The sequence below is a fragment of the Balaenoptera ricei genome, chromosome 17, assembly GCF_028023285.1.
Source record: "Balaenoptera ricei isolate mBalRic1 chromosome 17, mBalRic1.hap2, whole genome shotgun sequence".
NCBI lineage: Eukaryota > Metazoa > Chordata > Mammalia > Artiodactyla > Balaenopteridae > Balaenoptera > Balaenoptera ricei.
Genome location: NC_082655.1, coordinates 305,242 through 321,520, shown reverse-complemented (window position 1 = coordinate 321,520; position 16,279 = coordinate 305,242). Strand labels below are relative to the sequence as shown.

Here is a 16,279-nt window from a genome sequence, read left to right as displayed (position 1 = left end):
TAGGAGGAGGAGCCGGAGACGCTGGCCTCCTGCAGCCCAGGTCTGCCTTGGTGACAGCTGTGGTGTCAGGGTTGCCGCGCCACGATGGACGTGACCGGTGCTGAGGGCGCTCCCGGTGCAGCGGCACTTCCTAGGGGTCCTTGGGAGCCCTGAGGCCAAGCGCTGTGGGCGCTGCCCGTGGCGGGTTCCCCAGACCTGTGGGACATCAGGAGCCTCAGGCTGGGGCACGGTGAGAGACTGGGGCCTGGAGGAGGGGCCCCTCAGGGGCGGGGACCCGTAACACAGCCCTGCGTTGCCTTTGAGAGGCTTGTGTGTCTGGAAGGACCCGCGAGCGTGTCCAGCCGGGTCCCGGGAAGGGTGGGAGCGCGGCCGAGGGGCCCAGGGCTGGTCTCAGAGCGCATCCTGACGCGTGCTAAGCGCGGGCCGTGCGACGCTGACCCTCCCCAGTCCGCTGCCGGCTGCTGGGGAGGCTGTCAGTGCCCTTAATTCTTGAGTCCACACTTCTGCTTCTGTGACCAAGCGCAGCCTGAAGCCTCAGGGGATCGACGTGGACCCGAGTCCCCAGCCCAGGTCCCAGCTGGCCAGCTGTCCTGGGAATATCCTCTGTAGCGCTGTCCCCCATACAGGCCCAGTGCGGGGCCCGGACACATTTCTGTTGGGGACAGTGCCTGGAGTGAGCGGCTGGTGGAAGGTGTGTGGTCCACGGGCACCCCCGTGAGCAGGGACGGTCACGGTCACCCTGCGCCTTCCCTAATGCTCGGTCTCCCCACGGGTGGGCGGGCAGGTGCCGGGGTGTTGGGTCACGTGTGCATTTCCCTGATGACTGTTGACCTGGAGCCCCTCATTGTGTGTATTGATGTGAAGGGACTCCTGAAGTCTTCGGCCCATTTTCCAATTTGGTGGAGGTTTCTTAGTGAGTTTTGGGTTTTTTTTTAAGTGTTTATTTATTTATTTATTTTGGCTGTGCTGGGTCTTAGTTGTGGCACACGGGATCTTCGTTGCGGCACGTGGGATCTAGTTCCCCGACCAGGGATCGACCCCGGGCCCCCTGCCTTGGGAGCGCGGAGTCTCACCCACTGGATCACGAGGGAAGTCCCATTTAGTGGTTCCTTTTATATCAGTTGTTGTTATGTATTTCCTACTCTGTGGCTTGCTTTTTCGCTCTTTTTATTTTTTATCTTTTGGCTGCTCTGTGGGGATCTTAGTTCCCTGAACCCGTGTCCCCTGCCGTGGAAGCACGGAGTCTTAACCACTGGACCACCAGGGAAGGCCCTTCACACTTTTACAATTTCAGTTTGAGGAGAAAGGGTTCGGGAAGCCCCGAACCCTTCCCCTGTCCCCAAGGGCACATGGCTGCGGTGCAGGGTCTGGTCTGGGACACAGGCGTGGACACACTCCATGACCCTTTCAGATTTCACCAGTTTTACACGCACCCAAGGGTGTGCACACACAGGGGTGCGATCTGATCACTCGTGTCAAACGGTGTGACCACCACAGTCGAGGACCCTCGGCTGCCCTATGCGGCCCTGGCCACCTCCTTCCTCACCCCACCCCCACCCCATCGAGAATGCTGGGTGGACGGGGCCGCGCAGGATGTGACTGTGGGGACAGAGCAGAGCGCCGTCCATGTCCACCCCGGCCGTGTGCGTCCATCGTGGGCTCTTTTCACTGTTGAGGGGTGTCCTGTGGGGTGGGTGGGCTGGAGTGTGGTTAGCCATTCACCCAGTGAAGGACATCTGGGTCGTTTCCAGTTTATGCATAAAATTGCTCTGAAATTCACGTACAGGTCTTTGTGTGAACGTAAGTGTTCATTCTCTGAGATAAATGCCCAAGAGTGCAGCTGCAGGGTCATATGGTAAGTGCATGTTTAGTTTTAAGAAACAGCAGACTGTTTTCCAGAGTGGCCGTGAGTCTCCCATCCCTACCAGCACTGGGTGAGACCCGTCCTTGTCCCGTCCTTGCCGTTCTGATGGCCCACTGTGATTTTCGTTTGCATTTTCCCAATGGCCAGTGCTGTTGAACATCTTCTCGTGGGCTTTTCTGCCATCTGTATCCTCTTTAGTGAAATGCCTGTTCACATTTTGCCCCTTTTCTAATTGGAGTGTCTGTTTTCTCACTGCTGAGTTTTGAAAGTTCTCTGTGTCCACTGGATAAAAGTCCTTTGTTCTGTTTGTGGTTTGCAAATATGTTCTCCAGTCAATAGCATGTCTTCTCACCCTCTTCACAGGGTCTTTAGCAGGACAAAACGTCTAAATGTTGATGAGGTCTATCTAGCTTGTCATTTATGGGCTGTGCTTTTGGTGTCCAGTTTTCATAGATGCTGTGCTGCCTCACCTTTCATGTGTAGGTGCACAGCTCACCTGGGGGTGGGGTCAAGGTGAGCTTTTACATGTGGCTGTTCAACTGTCCCAGCACCATTTATTGAAAAGACTCTTTTTCTGCTGCTCTGCAGTGTCATAAATTGAATGTCTGTGCATGTGTAACTGTTTCTGGACTCCGTTCTGTTCCGTCAGTCTATTTCTCTATCCCTAAGCACTTCAGATTTGTCCCTTTTTAGGATTGTACTGACAATTCTTGCCCTTTGGCATTTCCTATTAAATGGAGAATCAGTTTGTGAATTTCAGATTGAACCAGTGGGATTTTGATTGGGATTGCATTGAATCTTAGATGAATTTGGGGAGAAATGGCATCTTTAGAGTTCAGAGTCTTTTGACCCCTAAGCGCAGTGTGTCCCTTTTGGTCCTTCTCCCGTGTCTCAGTGAGGTTCAGTGATTTTCTGTGTGGAGACCTTGCACATCTTTTATTAGATTTATTCCTAGACATTGATGCTTTTGGACACTTAGTATTATAAATACCATCATTACAATTTTTCATCTTCTAACTGTTGCTGGCATTTATAGATACAATAGATTTTTGTACGTTAACCTTGTATCTATCAACGGGACTTCCCTGGCAGTCCAGTGGGTAAGACTCCGTGCTCCCGTGGAGGGGGCCCGGGTTTGATCCCTGGTTGGGGAACTAGATCCCGCATGCAAGCCGCAACTAAGAGTCTGCATGCCACAATGAAGATCCCGCATGCCACAACTAAAACCCGGTGCAGCCAAAATAAATAAATAAATATTTTTTTAAAAAAACCAACTTGTATCTATTACTATGGCTGTGTTCTCATATTCTAATAGTTTTCTAGGACCTTTCAGGTTTTTATCATACACTATATGTCATTCGCAAATACTGAGTTTTTTCCTACCCTTCTTGTTCTTTTATACGTGTGTGTATATGTGTGTGTATGTGTGTATGTATGTATGTGTATATATATATATATATATATGTATGTATGTATGTATGTATTTTGGCCACAACACGTGGCTTGTAGGATCTTAGTTCCCTGACCAGGGCTCAAACCTGGTCCCTCAGCAGTGAAATCGTGGAGTCTTAACCACTGGACAGGCAGGGAGTTCCCCTACCCTCCCTATTCTTACTCCTTTTATTTCTTTTTCTTGCCCAGTTGCATTGGCTAAAACCTTTAGTACAATATGAATAGAGCTAGTGATAGTAGACATCCTTGTCTCCTCCAGTAGGGTTTGCTGTTTTTTTAAAATTAGGTTGGGATCATCACTCTGCCGAGGGGAAGGGTCCAGAGGAGAGAGCTGATGCTGGGAGATTGTCCTGGAGGATCCTGGGGTGGGGCTGGAAGGCCCTGTGGGTGGGCTCAGTGGCTGGTGGCTTTTTCACAGAGGTAGATGTCCTCTTCTGATGGCTTCTGTCTTGTCAGGAAACGTGTCGGTAGCTGAGCGTGAGGATGAGGAAAAGGGGAGAGGGAAGCTGTAGGGTTTCCCGAAGCTTTAGCGCTGTCGTGTCTGAGCGGGGTCTTCAGTCAGCAGCTTTGCTGGTACATTCAGAGTTGGGGCCATTGTGTTGGGCCGGGCCTGGGACTTTCTGACAAGCTCAGTGAAGTGGCAGGGCCAGGGAGCGTGTGCTGATGGGGCTTGAAGCTGCTGCTTGAGGACACATCATCCTGGGGCTCTGGGGCGCTGGAGTCAGCAGTGAGCTGGGAGGGGTGATGGGCAGAGAACGGGGTGTTGAACCGAGATGCCGGGGCAGGGTTGGGGGGTTACTGGAGGTGACAGGGTCCAGGGTGTCATTGAGGCAGAGGATGAGGTCACTGGCAGGTAGAAGAGGTCAACACCGAGGGGCAGGGAGTTGAAGGGTGGTCCACGGGAATATCGAGACCACCAGGAATTCAGGCCTGATGCAGCGATGCGGCGACGCCCTCGGCAAGGGCTGGGGTGGGTGGTCGGTGCGGCCGATGGCCGATGGATGCGTCAGCCAGGACTCTTAGGGGGAGGAGGGGGAAGGGGCTGCAGGCTGCAGCAGGAAGAGGGGTCGTGGCACTTCCAGGCCTGGGAGCGAGGCGAGAGAGAAAAAGCAGCCCCCGGAGAAGGCTGGCGGGAAGGGGGCAGGGTGGAGGGGCCGCGGTCCGGGGGAGAGCAAAGGCTGAGTGACGGGGCTGAGGGCGTGGGGGGTAGCTGGAGCCTGGCCCCGGGGGAGGGTGTCAGGGCCTGGGGGCGGAGAGCAGGGTCAGGAGACCCCTCCTCTGTGCCATGCCTCTCACGAAGCCTCTCTCTTGCCTCCCGCACACGTCGTCTGAGACTCTCAGGAGGTGGGGACCCCACCACGTCCGAGCCCACTGCACCTCTGCCTCGGGGACTGCTGCTGGGCCACCGCCAGGAGACCACCTGTGTGCCTGGCAGGGCTGCCTGCAGGGCAGCCCCTTGGCCGAGCGCGTCTGAGGCTTTCTGCACTTGAGTAGTTACTCAGGCGCATCCTTTAGGGCTGGTGCTCTCAGCCTCTGTGGTCCAGCTGCAGGTGCCGTCCACGCTCACGTCCTGCTTCCAGTTTGCATGTGTTGATTATCAGGGAGTTGAGTATCTATCTGGATGTTTCCAGTGGGATCCATGCTCTGTCCCTGTGTGCGGCCGTCATGATTGACGTGAGGACCACTTTGCCGTTTATTGCAAATGTTTTTACCCAGTTGACCATTTGTCTTTTGATTTTATAGGTTTCATTTTGAATTGTTTTGTTTTTGCAGTGCAGACATTTAAAAAATCTAGTGCAGTCGGACTTATCAGTTTTCTTTTTGGTTTCTGGGTTTTGCGTCAAGCTTAGAAAGGTTTTCCCCTTTGCTGGGATCACACAGACAGTCTTGCCTTCTTCCTTCTGGTACTCCTGTGGTTTTATTTTTCCTACGGCTGTGTCAGTGATGCATCTGGATTGGTTTTGGTGTGAGGAGAGAGGTGGCGTCCCGCCCTGCCGCCCATTCGAGCAGGCCTTCCCTGAGGCCCCCGCTCAGTTCTCCCGTCTGTGCCTCTGCTGACCGCTCACTTCCACATACTCTCTCCTGGGCGTCCTGGCCCCTGCTCACCGTGGACACTGCTCGGTCCCACTTCTCAGGGCCCTCCTTCCTCCGTCTGCCCCTTGCGGGCCCTTTCCTCGCACCTGGCAGCCTGTCCTGCCCTCCTCCTGTGGCTCCTCTCCTGTCCACCACTGCCGGGGGTGTGTGCGGGTCCCATCGTCTCTCCTGCCAGGTCTCCTGCCAGGTCCCCCCACCCCTCAGATCCGATCACATCACTCATTTGTCTGGAAGCCTCTGAGCTCCCCCGGCCCAGGCCGAGGCCAGCTCCTCTGCTGACACTGGCACGGGCTGGTCCTGTTAGTCCCCGCCCCCCGAGGCCGCACCTGATACCTGACAGGTGTGCTCACACCTGCCCTCCCTGAACAGAGCACTAAATGTTGTTTCAAAGAGGTTTACCTTCACATGGCTCAAAAGCCAAACAACAGGAGTGACCCAAAGCTCTGGTGCCGCCCACCTGCACCCCCTGCCCTGCCCCCACCCCGCCTGAGGCCCTTCCCATTGCTTCTCTCCTCGTTCTGTGTTTTTGATACATGTTTACATGTGTGTTCACACAGAAGTTGCTTATCATGTACAGATTTTACACCTTTTTTCCTTCACTGAAGAGTTTCTTAGTGACCTTCTCATGAGGGTGCATAGGAGGCTTCCTCATAAACCCCTTAGGGCCTTACTTAATGACCCTTTGATAGACGTGTAGGACGTAAAGGCTGCTGCAGTGAGGGGCCTGATGGTAGTGCTGTGGGATTAGCTTCTAGAACATTCTAGAACAGGCCTGCTGGAGGCAGGTGAGTGCCCCTGGGGACAGCTGCTCTGCACGCATGTGCTGTCACTGTGGTAATGCTGCCCTGGCCACGACCCCAGATCTGCTCCTCCATGGGTCCCGCCCGCACCAGTGCGAGGAACCCACTGCCCACCCGCCACGCTGCTTGGCTCCTGGCCTCTCCGTCCTTGCTGCTCACACCTCCTCGGCCCACCCCACCCCGCTGCCGGTGCCCCCGACCCCTCTCTGGGCCCGTCAGGTGGGCCCACCCCGGGGCCACGGTGGCCCTCCTACTCACCAGCGCACGTCCTGCACCTCCTCTGAGGGCAGGCCAGTTTTCCTTGTCCCCCGACCCTAGGCCACCCCCAGGCCAGGCCCATGGGGCAGGGCTGGGGACGGCGTGGCCAGACCGCTGGCGGAGTGCCTGTTGTGAGCCAGACCCTGCCCTTGGGGCGTCGGGTTCCCTCCCTGAGCAGGTCCCCACCCGAGGCTGCCCTCCAGGTCCCAGCACGTGGCCCTGGGCACGGACCGGGTGGGCCCCCAGCTGGCTGGTCCTCTGCGGGACGAACGGTGCCCTTGGTGGACTTGTGCCTGCGGCGGCCGGATATGCAGCGGGGATGGGAGGCTTCCCAGGTGAGCCAGGCTGGGGCGGAAGGGTGAGGGGATGGGGCAGGGGGTCGGCCCAGGGATGAAGTCCAGCTACTCGTGGTCCCCGAGCAAACAGATGCCCCGCCTGCAACGCGGCGGGGTCAGCTCTGCCTCGGGGTTTCGGCAACCAGGCCCCAGCCCCTCGCCCGTGACATTTACATGCCCTCACCTGCTAATGGGCATGTCTGTGTGTGTGACTCTGCAGGATGGCAACACACACTTCGCTCTTCCCAGAGTGAGGAGCAGCTGGTCATTCCCCATCTTTTGCTGTTGTAGATAAAGCCACAAGGAAAACCAGCTCCAACAAACCTTAAGCAGGACGGGGATGTGAAGCCCCCAGAACCTGAGGGAAGGGGGGCATCCCACTCCTCCTCGCACGCCCCCAGCCCTTCTCTGAGGCTCTGCGCCCCCCACCCTGCCCCTTCATCTCTCCTTTCCTCTCTCTGAGCAAGGCACAGCCTCCCAGTCCCTGAGTGAGTGAAGGGACACTTCCCGACCCTCAAAGGCTCTGGGCTCTTGCTACACTGTCCCTGATTCTCACAGATGCTGGGAAGTGAGCACGAGAGGCAGGACGGTGGCGGCGTCAGCAGGGCCCCACGGGTTCAGGCCTCAGTTCCCCAGGTGGGAAACGGGGATAATGACAGGGGCCTGCCAGCGCAGGGCTGGGACTGGATGGGGAGGGGCCGCTGAGACACTCAGGCCAGCATGTGTCTGTCCACACTGAGGGCCTGCGCTGGGCCCCGTAAGCCGGGTGTCCAGGGGTACTCTCGACAGACTCTGGACGTAGTCCAGTGGCGTGGGCTCAGAGGATGAGGGGCAGTGGCCACTGTCCTTCCAGAAGGCTCCTCCCACCTCAGCCCCACACTCCCATGCAGCGCCCCAGGCATGGAGCTGAGAAGTGGAAAAATCGTCCAGATTATCTCTGTTTGACATTCCAGGGAGGCTTGGGGCAGGATTTGTGGGCTGAGGCGGCAGCCTCCCTGCTTGGCCCCCGTGGCCTGGGTGTGGCGCGGTGGTCAGTTGCTGAGACTCCACTGAGCTGCCCTGGCCTTTGTGGCTCAGCTGAGGGGTGAGTCTTCCAGCCTGGGGGGACTGTTCCTGGACTGTGTGGCTGGGAGGAGGCGGAAGAGGGGGGCTTGAGGAGGGGCAGCAGGCGGAGAGCTTAGACTCAGCTTGGGGGGCGGGGGCTGGGCAGTGTGCTGCCCCCCATGGAGACTGTTCCAGGATGGCCGCCCACTGCAGCGGGGTCCTGGGACTCCCTGGGGTCACCTTTCTCTCAGAGGAGGCAGTCCAGCGGCCCAAGGACCCACCCAAGGTCACATGTAGACTGTCCTCAGGCAGCTTCCAGCAAGGAGTGCTGCTAAAGGGGCCCAAAGGGGACCTGGGGCTTCAGGCAGGTGGGTCCCCCAGAGTAGGGGGCTGAGGACCCGGTTGAGCTGCTGTAGCCCAGCAGGAGACCAGAGTCTCCAGTGTGCAGTGCCCGGGCCGTTGGGGGCCCACAGGGAGCAGGTCTCTATCCTGAGCCCCGTGTGGCCTGGGGCACAGGGGTGGGGCTGGGTGAGGCTTCAGATCCTGCTCCAGATGTATTTTCATGGGTGGCCTTCAAAATAAGAAAACAACAGCTAGAAAACACAACACCTGTTCAATTTGAAAAGCTGGTGGTTATTCTATTTTAGGTTTTTTTCTGTCCCCCACCCTGCTCCCCCCGCATGCAGGGGTCTTTGTTCCCCGACCAGGGACTCGAACCCGTGCAGTGGAACCATGGAGCCCTAACCACTGGACCATCAGGGAATGCCCCTCTAGGGGAATTTCTGTATGACATGGGCGTCAAAATCTCTTTTCTTCCATAAAATGATGGGTAGATGATGTCTCCTAAATCTTGTCAAGCTTAACAAAATCGGGCTGTGGCTCTGATGTCGGCGCCACCTGGGGAAGACGGTCCCCGAGGCCCTGTGAGCCGGCTCTGCCGCAGAGCCTCGGCCTGCAGGGTACTTCCTCCCTTGTGGACAGGGTCGGGGTGGCATCCCCTGTGGGTCCCCTTCCCCTTCCCACGGCGGAGACGGGGTCGGGGGTGGCCTGGGCAGAGTGCCTTGCTCCTTCCTGGGGTCTCTTGGGGCAGGCTCTTCAGAGGCCTACCCCAGAGAGGTGAAGATCCCATGTGTGGGCTGGAGGGGGTCCCAGCTCCCTCCAGGGGAACAGGAGGCTACCTGTGAGCGGCCAGCAGGGAGGGAGAGTCTTACAGAGCCAGTGAAAGCTCTGCCATGCCTTGGGTATGGTCTGGGATCCACCCCCAGCCTCATGGGTGGGGAGCTGGCACGGGGCCTGCAGGCCTCCTGCCTGTCTCCGTCTCGGGGGAGAAGTGGTGTCTCGGGGGCAGAGGCGGGACTTGGGGGATCCAGGCAGGGGGCCTAGGCAGCTCACTGTCTGCCTGGCCCCAGCAGTCTGCAGAGGGGGCCAGCTGGGGGCTGGCTGCCTGGAGCAGGAGTGCTGCCCGGAGAGTCTTTTCTGGGCCTCGCTGGTCCCCTGTCCTGTCCCCAGGAAGCCTCTGAGGCCTGGCTCGCAGAGCGGATCGCTGGAGTGCCAGCAAAGTCCAGGGCAAGGCAGAGCTGTAAAGTGAGGCTCCCAGTACACTGGGGGTCCCGGGGCAGGAGGGACCTGACCTCATTTGATCTGGCCCAGGACAGTTCCCTTCCAGAAAGAAGGGGGCACTCACTGAGACCCCTGAGTACAAGTCTGGCCAGAAGAAGGCTGGGTCAGTCTCTAGATGGCCACAAGGTCTGGCCGAGTGGGAATGGGGACTCCCGGTGGGCAGGCTGAGCTGCAGGTGGGTACCTTCTAGGTGGAGCATGGCCATGGCCTCCCGAGGAGTGTCCTGGGACCATGCCTAGTGAGCACACCGGGCGTGCTGGGCAGGACGGGCCATGGTGGGGACCGTGGGCTGTGCCCCAGCCCAGCTGCCTGCCCACCTGTCAGGCAGGCCACCTGCGCCTGTGTTCACACGATCAGGGCTTGGACCGCTGCCCAGGATGGCAGAGGGAAGCGCCGAGCGGCCTGAGCTAGAAACAGAAAGCCCGGCAAGGAAGAGGCCCAGACTCGGGCGGTGAGGAGCTGGGGTGCTGGTCAGGACAGGCCAGGCCCTCCAGCCTCCGCAGCTGCAGCCCAGCAGCAGGGCGGCCCGGGGCCCAGGCGGCAGGGCCCGCCCTCGGGAAGGCCGTAGGCCGCACAGCCCTCGGGGAGTCCGGGAGAGCCCAAGGAGAAGGTGACCTTGGCCAGCCCAGCCCAGCCCGGGGCGCACAGGTCAGGGGTGCTGCGGGGCAAGGGCCGAGCCGGGGGCCTTGAGGGGCTGCCGCGAGCTGGCAGTGCCGCCCCTGCTCCCCTCTCTCAACCGCACAGCCTGCAGAGCCCTTGCTGGAAACACCGAGTGTGTGGGCCAGAATGCGGGCACAGGCAGCCCCCTCCCCTCCGCCAGGATCTCCCGGGCAGGGCTTGCCCTCACACAGGGCGGGGCTCCGGGTGGAGCCCGTCTCCGCCGTCTGGCCTTGACGCGCTTCCTGCTTCCTCCTCTCAGGCCAGCGGGAGCACCTGCCGTGTACAGCTGGGCTGCCGGCTTCTCCGAAGGGGAAGCCTTCCTGAAGACACAGTTGCCAGGCCCGCTGTACCCTCGGTGCCCTGGCCGCTTAGAGAGCCTCAGCCCCGGACGCTGGGGGCCGGACCCCGGGACTCTGGACACACACCCACCCGGGCCCCCTGTGGCCACACCTCCTCGTTAGCACCGACCCCAGAAGGCTGGGGGCGTGGGGAGAGAAGGCCCCCGCCATGGCTGCTCCTAGACCCCACCTGGTCCCCTAAGGCCTGTTAGGTGAGAGGGGCTTTTAGGGCTCACAGGGGCCTCTGCCCCTTGTCCTGGCCTCCCCTTCCCCTCGGCGAGGTGTCACGGAGCTGCAATTTCGTTATCTGGGTCATTAGCTTCAGACCCTGAACTGAGGCTGGCCGGGTCCAGGACTGCTTCCCACAGGGTGGGCACCCCGACCCCACGAGGGAGGGAGGCCTTGTCCATTGGGTAGCCGAGGCGCCCTCCCTTGCTGCCCTTTCTGCCTGGGACCCGGGCCCCTCATGGCTGCCCGGGTCTGGTCACAGTGGGGGGCCTCCTGACCCAGCCTTGCCAGGGGCAGAGGACACCGAGCCTTAGAGAGGGGATGCCCCCCAGGGCGCCAGTCCAGCCAGCTGCCCTGCCTCTCAGGCCCAGCCTGGCCCCCGCGCTTCCCCGTCCGGTGCCCCCAGCAGCCCCCCTGGCAGGCAGCCCCCGCCATGGCCGAGCACCTGGAGCTGCTGGCAGAGATGCCCATGGTGGGCAGGATGAGCACACAGGAGCGGCTGAAGCACGCCCAGAAGCGACGTGCCCAGCAGGTGAAGATGTGGGCCCAGGCTGAGAAGGAGGCCCACGGCAGGAGGGGCCCGCGGAAGCAGTCACAGGAGGAGGCGGCCGGCGGCTGGCCACAGAAGCGGGTCCTCTTCACCCCCAGCGTTGCCCTTCTGGAGGCGGCTGCCCGGAATGACCTGGAGGAAGGCGAGTGTGGGCCAGCCGCGCACGGCAGGCAGCCCCGTCCCCGTCCCCCGCGCAGGCCTCGCGAGGCCCGCCAAGGGCGAGGCCCAGCGTCCTCAGCCACAGACCCCAAGTGGTGGGAGCCCCCAGGGCAGCCCTCACAGGCCAGCCTGAGGAGGGTCCTGCAGTGACGGTGAGGCCTAGGGGGGTGGGCGGGGGCCCTGGGTGGGCCCACAGGGCTTGGTTCAGGTGGGCCGGGAGCTGCCCAGTCTTTGCCGCCTCTCGCCAGGGCGCTGGGCTTAGCTCGGGACACCTGCTTGCCTGGGTCCTGAGCCTCCATACGGGAGTACGGTGGAGCCCACCTGGGCAGGCTAGAGCACGGGGAGCGGGGCTCCCCGTACGGGCTGGCCCCCTCGATGCCTGCACCTGGCTCTGCCTCTGACTTCTTCCTTCTTCCCATCAGAACCTTCCCAGACGACAGGCCTGAACTTTGGGCAGGCTTCCTGTTCCTTTCCTGTGCCCACATGCTCACAGCCCCTCTGCTGCTGTCCCGGGAGGCTCCCGAGGGCGCTTTCTGCCTCCCTCCCGGGCAGGGGCCTCTGCTGTAGAAGCTGGGGTGCAGAGGGCAAGGAGGGGCAGGGTGTGCCTCAGGCCAGTGCATGGGAGCTGCGGGGAGGAGGGTGCAGCCAGGGAGGGCCAGGCCTGGGCACCTTGGGCCCACACTCTTGGCTGCAGCAGTGCAGGGGTGGGGGGCTGCAAGTGCCAGAGAAGGGGTGTGGGTGTGTGTGTGTGTGTGAGTGGGGAAGGCTGGGGGAAGCATGGGACCTGACACAGGGATGGCTGACAGAAGGTGCCAGCACCCAGGCCCAGGGGGCGATGGCGGAGGTGGCTGTCACACAGGAGGGCCCTAGTGCCATGACTCAGGAGGGCACCCTGCTGGAGGGTAGAGGCAGAGTGCTGCTGTCTGTACCCGGCTTGGGGGCCCAGCTCCTGAGCCCTCGGCCTGAGCTCTGGTGTCCCTCCTGTCACCTGTACCACTGCCTTTCTCCCCGTCCTCTGCTCTCCCGGCTACGCACAGCAGTCAGCCCAGGTATCCCAGGTGCAGGGACCTGAGCAGGATGGCGCTGGCCTGTGGCGGGACTTCTGTGCCCTGAATGCACCCCCCTCCTCTCTGCAGTCCGCCAGTTCCTCGAGAGTGGGGTCAGCCCTGACCTGGCCAATGAGGACGGCCTGACCGCGCTGCATCAGGTCAGCCTCGCTGAGGGTGCGAGGAGAGGATGGGGCCCTGGCCTGCGGCTCGGGCACTCAGGCCACGTGCTTTGCAGAGCTGCATCGATGACTTCCGGGAGATGGTGCAGCAGCTCCTGGAGGCTGGGGCCAAGGTCAATGCCCGTGACAGTGAGTGCTGGACACCCTTGCATGCCGCGGCCACCTGTGGCCACCTGCACCTGGTGGAGCTGCTCATTGCTCGGTAGGGCCCACTAGGAGCAGGTGTGGCTGGAGTGGGTGTCTCTATCAGGGAGGGGCTGCAACTGGGCCAGGGGCAGGCAGGACCTTCCTTGCAGTGGGTAGTTCATCCGGAGACACCGCCCAGGCATCTCATCTCTGTGGGAAAGTGTGCCTGGACCCTGGCCTCTTGTGTTCCCACTGACCTTTGCTTACCCTGCCTGCACCCTGGCGTGCAGAGCGGGACGTGGGCCGAGACCACGGATGCTGCCACCCAAGGGAACTAGCACATACTCAGGGCAGTGCGGTCCTCCGCCTGCCAGGCTGCTCACACCATGAAGAGCATGGGAACTCCTTGAGGACAGGCCTCGACCTCCTGCTCTGGTCTTCTGGCCTTCCCAGGGTCTGCACAGAGAAATGCCATTCTAGTCAGAGCCACGAGGGAGAAATTGGCAAGGGGGGATACCTGGACACAGGTGGGGCCGTTAACAAGGAGGGCAGAGCAGGGCTGGGCTCCTGAACACCTGCCTTGGTGAATGGAGAGGGTGGTCAGCTTCACCAGGATCCAGGAGTCCCCCACTGGCTGGCCTTGGAGCAGTCCGGGCAACAGTGGTGGGTGTGTGGGTGGATGGCGGTGGCTCCCGTTTGCACACAGATGCCTTGGAGTGGGACGGGCTGGGTGTGCAGCGTCACGGGGCAGCAAGGGGGTGCGCCCAGGCGGCCACTAGCCCCACGCCGTGTCCCTCCACAGTGGGCACCCAGCCTTGTGTTTCGGGCTCTCCTTCAGCTCCCCACAGCGCTCTCCTGACACCCAGGCTCTCTCCCCACCACCTTTCGCTGCCTGGGGCCCCCAGAGTCTTGGCACCCCCTCGTGGCAAGTGAGCCCACTGTACGTATTCATGGGGGCAGAGGGGTGCCAGGAACCTGAAAAACCAGACATGGTGGAGACTGCAGGACAGCCCACCTGGCCCCAGGACAGCATCCAGGGCCGAGGGGCTGCCTCTCACTGCAGCACGTGAGGCCTGGGCCCCCTCTGAGGCAGCCCTAGGTGGAGGGCCTCTGAGAGGGTACTGGGGGCCTCCGCTGGGGGAGAAGGGCCCTGTGACCAGCGCCCCGTCCACCCTTCCCGCAGTGGTGCCGACCTCCTGGCAGTCAACACGGATGGGAACATGCCCTACGACCTGTGTGAGGACGAGCAGACACTGGACTGCCTGGAGACGGCCATGGCCAGCCGTGGTGCGTGCAGCCCCGCCCGCCTGCCTGCCTGCCTGCCTGCCCGCCCGCCGGGGCAGGGGGGTGCGGGGTGCGGTGGGTGGTGTGCTGGGGGTGGAGCCCTGAGCCCACTGCCCCGCAGGCATCACCCAGGACAGCATCGAGCGGGCCCGGGCCTTGCCCGAGCTGCATATGCTGGAGGACGTCCGGAGCCTGCTGCAGGCGGGGGCAGACCTTAATGCCCCCCGGGACCACGGGGCCACGCTGGTGAGGACGGGGCCGCGCGGGACCCAGGCAGGGGAGGCTGCTGCCGGCCGAACCAGGGCTGGGACTCAGGGGCCGGCGGTTTGCCTGCAGCTACACATCGCCGCGGCCAACGGGTTCGGCGAGGCGGCTGCCCTGCTGCTGGAACACAGGGCCAGCCTGAGCACCAAGGACCGCGACGGCTGGGAGCCACTGCACGCGGCGGCCTACTGGGGCCAGGTGAGCGCCTGCGGGGCGGTGGGGCCGGGCGGGCTCGGCGGCTCCGCAGGCTTCAGCAGCCCGGGCTCGCCGGCCCACAGGTGCACCTGGTGGAGCTGCTCGTGGCACACGGGGCTGACCTGAACGGCAAATCCCTGATGGACGAGACGCCTCTCGGTGAGCCTGGGGCCGCATCCTCCCGGTGTCGGGGGCGGGCGGGCGGGCGCCCCTGACCCTCCGGCCACTCCTCCTCAGACGTGTGCGGGGACGAGGAGGTGCGGGCCAAGCTGCTGGAGCTGAAACACAAGCACGACGCGCTCCTGCGCGCCCAGGGCCGCCAGCGTTCTCTGCTGCGTCGACGCACCTCTAGCGCCGGCAGCCGGGGGTAAGTGCCCGCCCCTCCCGCCAGGCCCCCGCGGGCCCGCCCAGCGCCCCACCCCCGGGCCCTCAGCACCCCTCTCCCCTCCCCTCGCCCCTTGGGCTCTGCCCCGGGCTTTGTCCCTGCTGATGTCAGCTGGCAGGCCTACGTGCCCGCTGGAGCTCGGGGCAGAGTCCGCAGGGAAGGCGGTGTCTCCCCCCTCCACTCCTCCTGCCCGCCCCCTCCCAGGAAGGTGGTGAGGCGGGTGAGCCTGACTCAGCGCACCAGCCTGTACCGCAAGGAGCACGCCCAGGAGGCCATCGTGTGGCAACAGCCCCCGCCTACCAGCCCGGAGCCGTCTGAGGAGGATGAGGACCGCCAGACCGATGCGGAGCTCCGGCGGCCGCCCCCCGAAGTGAGCCCCGCCCAGCCGTGCCCGGGCCCCGCCTCCCTCCGTACCAGCCTCAGGAGCTGGTGGGACCAGTGACCCTGCCCCCATATGCAAGACTCGTGCCCCGTGGGCGTCAGTTGCCGCCCCCACCCGCGTTTCTGCCCTTGGACCGCCACGCAGCCCGGCACCCCAGGCCAGAGGGGACCCTCCTGATGGCCTCTGGGGCCTGTGCTCCCCACACAGGAGGAGGACCCAGAGGCGGCCAGGCAGCACAACGGGCGAGTGGGGAGCCCCCCCGGGCGGCACCTGTACTCCAAGCGGCTGGACCGAAGTGTCTCCTACCAGCTGAGCCCCCTGGAGAGCACCACCCCTGACGCCCTGGTCCAGGCCAAGGCCCCCCACACCCTGGCAGAGCTGAAGCGTCAGCGGGCTGCCGCTAAGCTGCAGCGACCCCCCCCTGAGGGGCTCGAGGCTGCTGAGTCTGAACTGCCTGTGGACACCGAGACCCCCCAGCTGGAGTGTGGCTCCGGGGCTGGTGGAGACCCACCCCTGCTCAAACTCACAGCCCCCTCAGAAGAGGCCCGCGTGGAGAAGAGGCCATGCTGCCTGCTCATGTGAGGGGCTGGCGCTTGGGGTGCCCAAGGTCCCACTGCCAGGCCCAGGGCCCCTGCTCTGCGTACTGCAATGTGTGTTCCGGGCTAGGCTGCCAGCCTCCTCCTTCCTCGGGGACAGACCTGTGGCAGAAGCTGTACCTGGGAAGCACCTGGCTGCGGAGACCTAGTTTCATTCTGTGACTCAATAAAGGGCCGTTCTGCCACCTGCCCTGTCATGTGTCTCAGCTGGGCCGCCACTGCCATGGTGGGGAGCTGCTGCGCTGCTGGGCCTGCGTGCGCCTGGCCCTGCGAGCACCTGAGGGCTGTGGGCACGTGCTGGGGCTTGCCTGTGGTGCCCAGCCCCTGTGTGGGCGTGAGGCCCACGCCCCCGGCAAGAGGCCTAGCGTTTACTGCACCCTGCCTCCCCTGCCTCCTGGAGACGCCTCTGTAATTCTT

General features: G+C 62.4%; 1 protein-coding gene across 1 annotated transcript in view; it reads left to right on the top strand.

The window, feature by feature from the left end:
• Nucleotides 1–16,047, top strand: part of PPP1R16A (protein phosphatase 1 regulatory subunit 16A) — a 33,186-nt gene extending 17,139 nt beyond the window's left edge. Inside the window, exons 2-11 of the mRNA XM_059901484.1 lie at nt 10,387–11,385; nt 12,539–12,609; nt 12,687–12,832; nt 13,940–14,043; nt 14,162–14,286; nt 14,377–14,502; nt 14,583–14,658; nt 14,737–14,866; nt 15,089–15,254; nt 15,474–16,047. Of these exons, the coding sequence (XP_059757467.1) occupies nt 11,127–11,385; nt 12,539–12,609; nt 12,687–12,832; nt 13,940–14,043; nt 14,162–14,286; nt 14,377–14,502; nt 14,583–14,658; nt 14,737–14,866; nt 15,089–15,254; nt 15,474–15,848 (1,578 nt within the window). The 5' untranslated portion in view covers nt 10,387–11,126 and the 3' untranslated portion in view covers nt 15,849–16,047. The remainder of the gene's footprint in view (nt 1–10,386; nt 11,386–12,538; nt 12,610–12,686; nt 12,833–13,939; nt 14,044–14,161; nt 14,287–14,376; nt 14,503–14,582; nt 14,659–14,736; nt 14,867–15,088; nt 15,255–15,473) is intronic.
• Nucleotides 16,048–16,279: the final 232 nt, after the last annotated feature.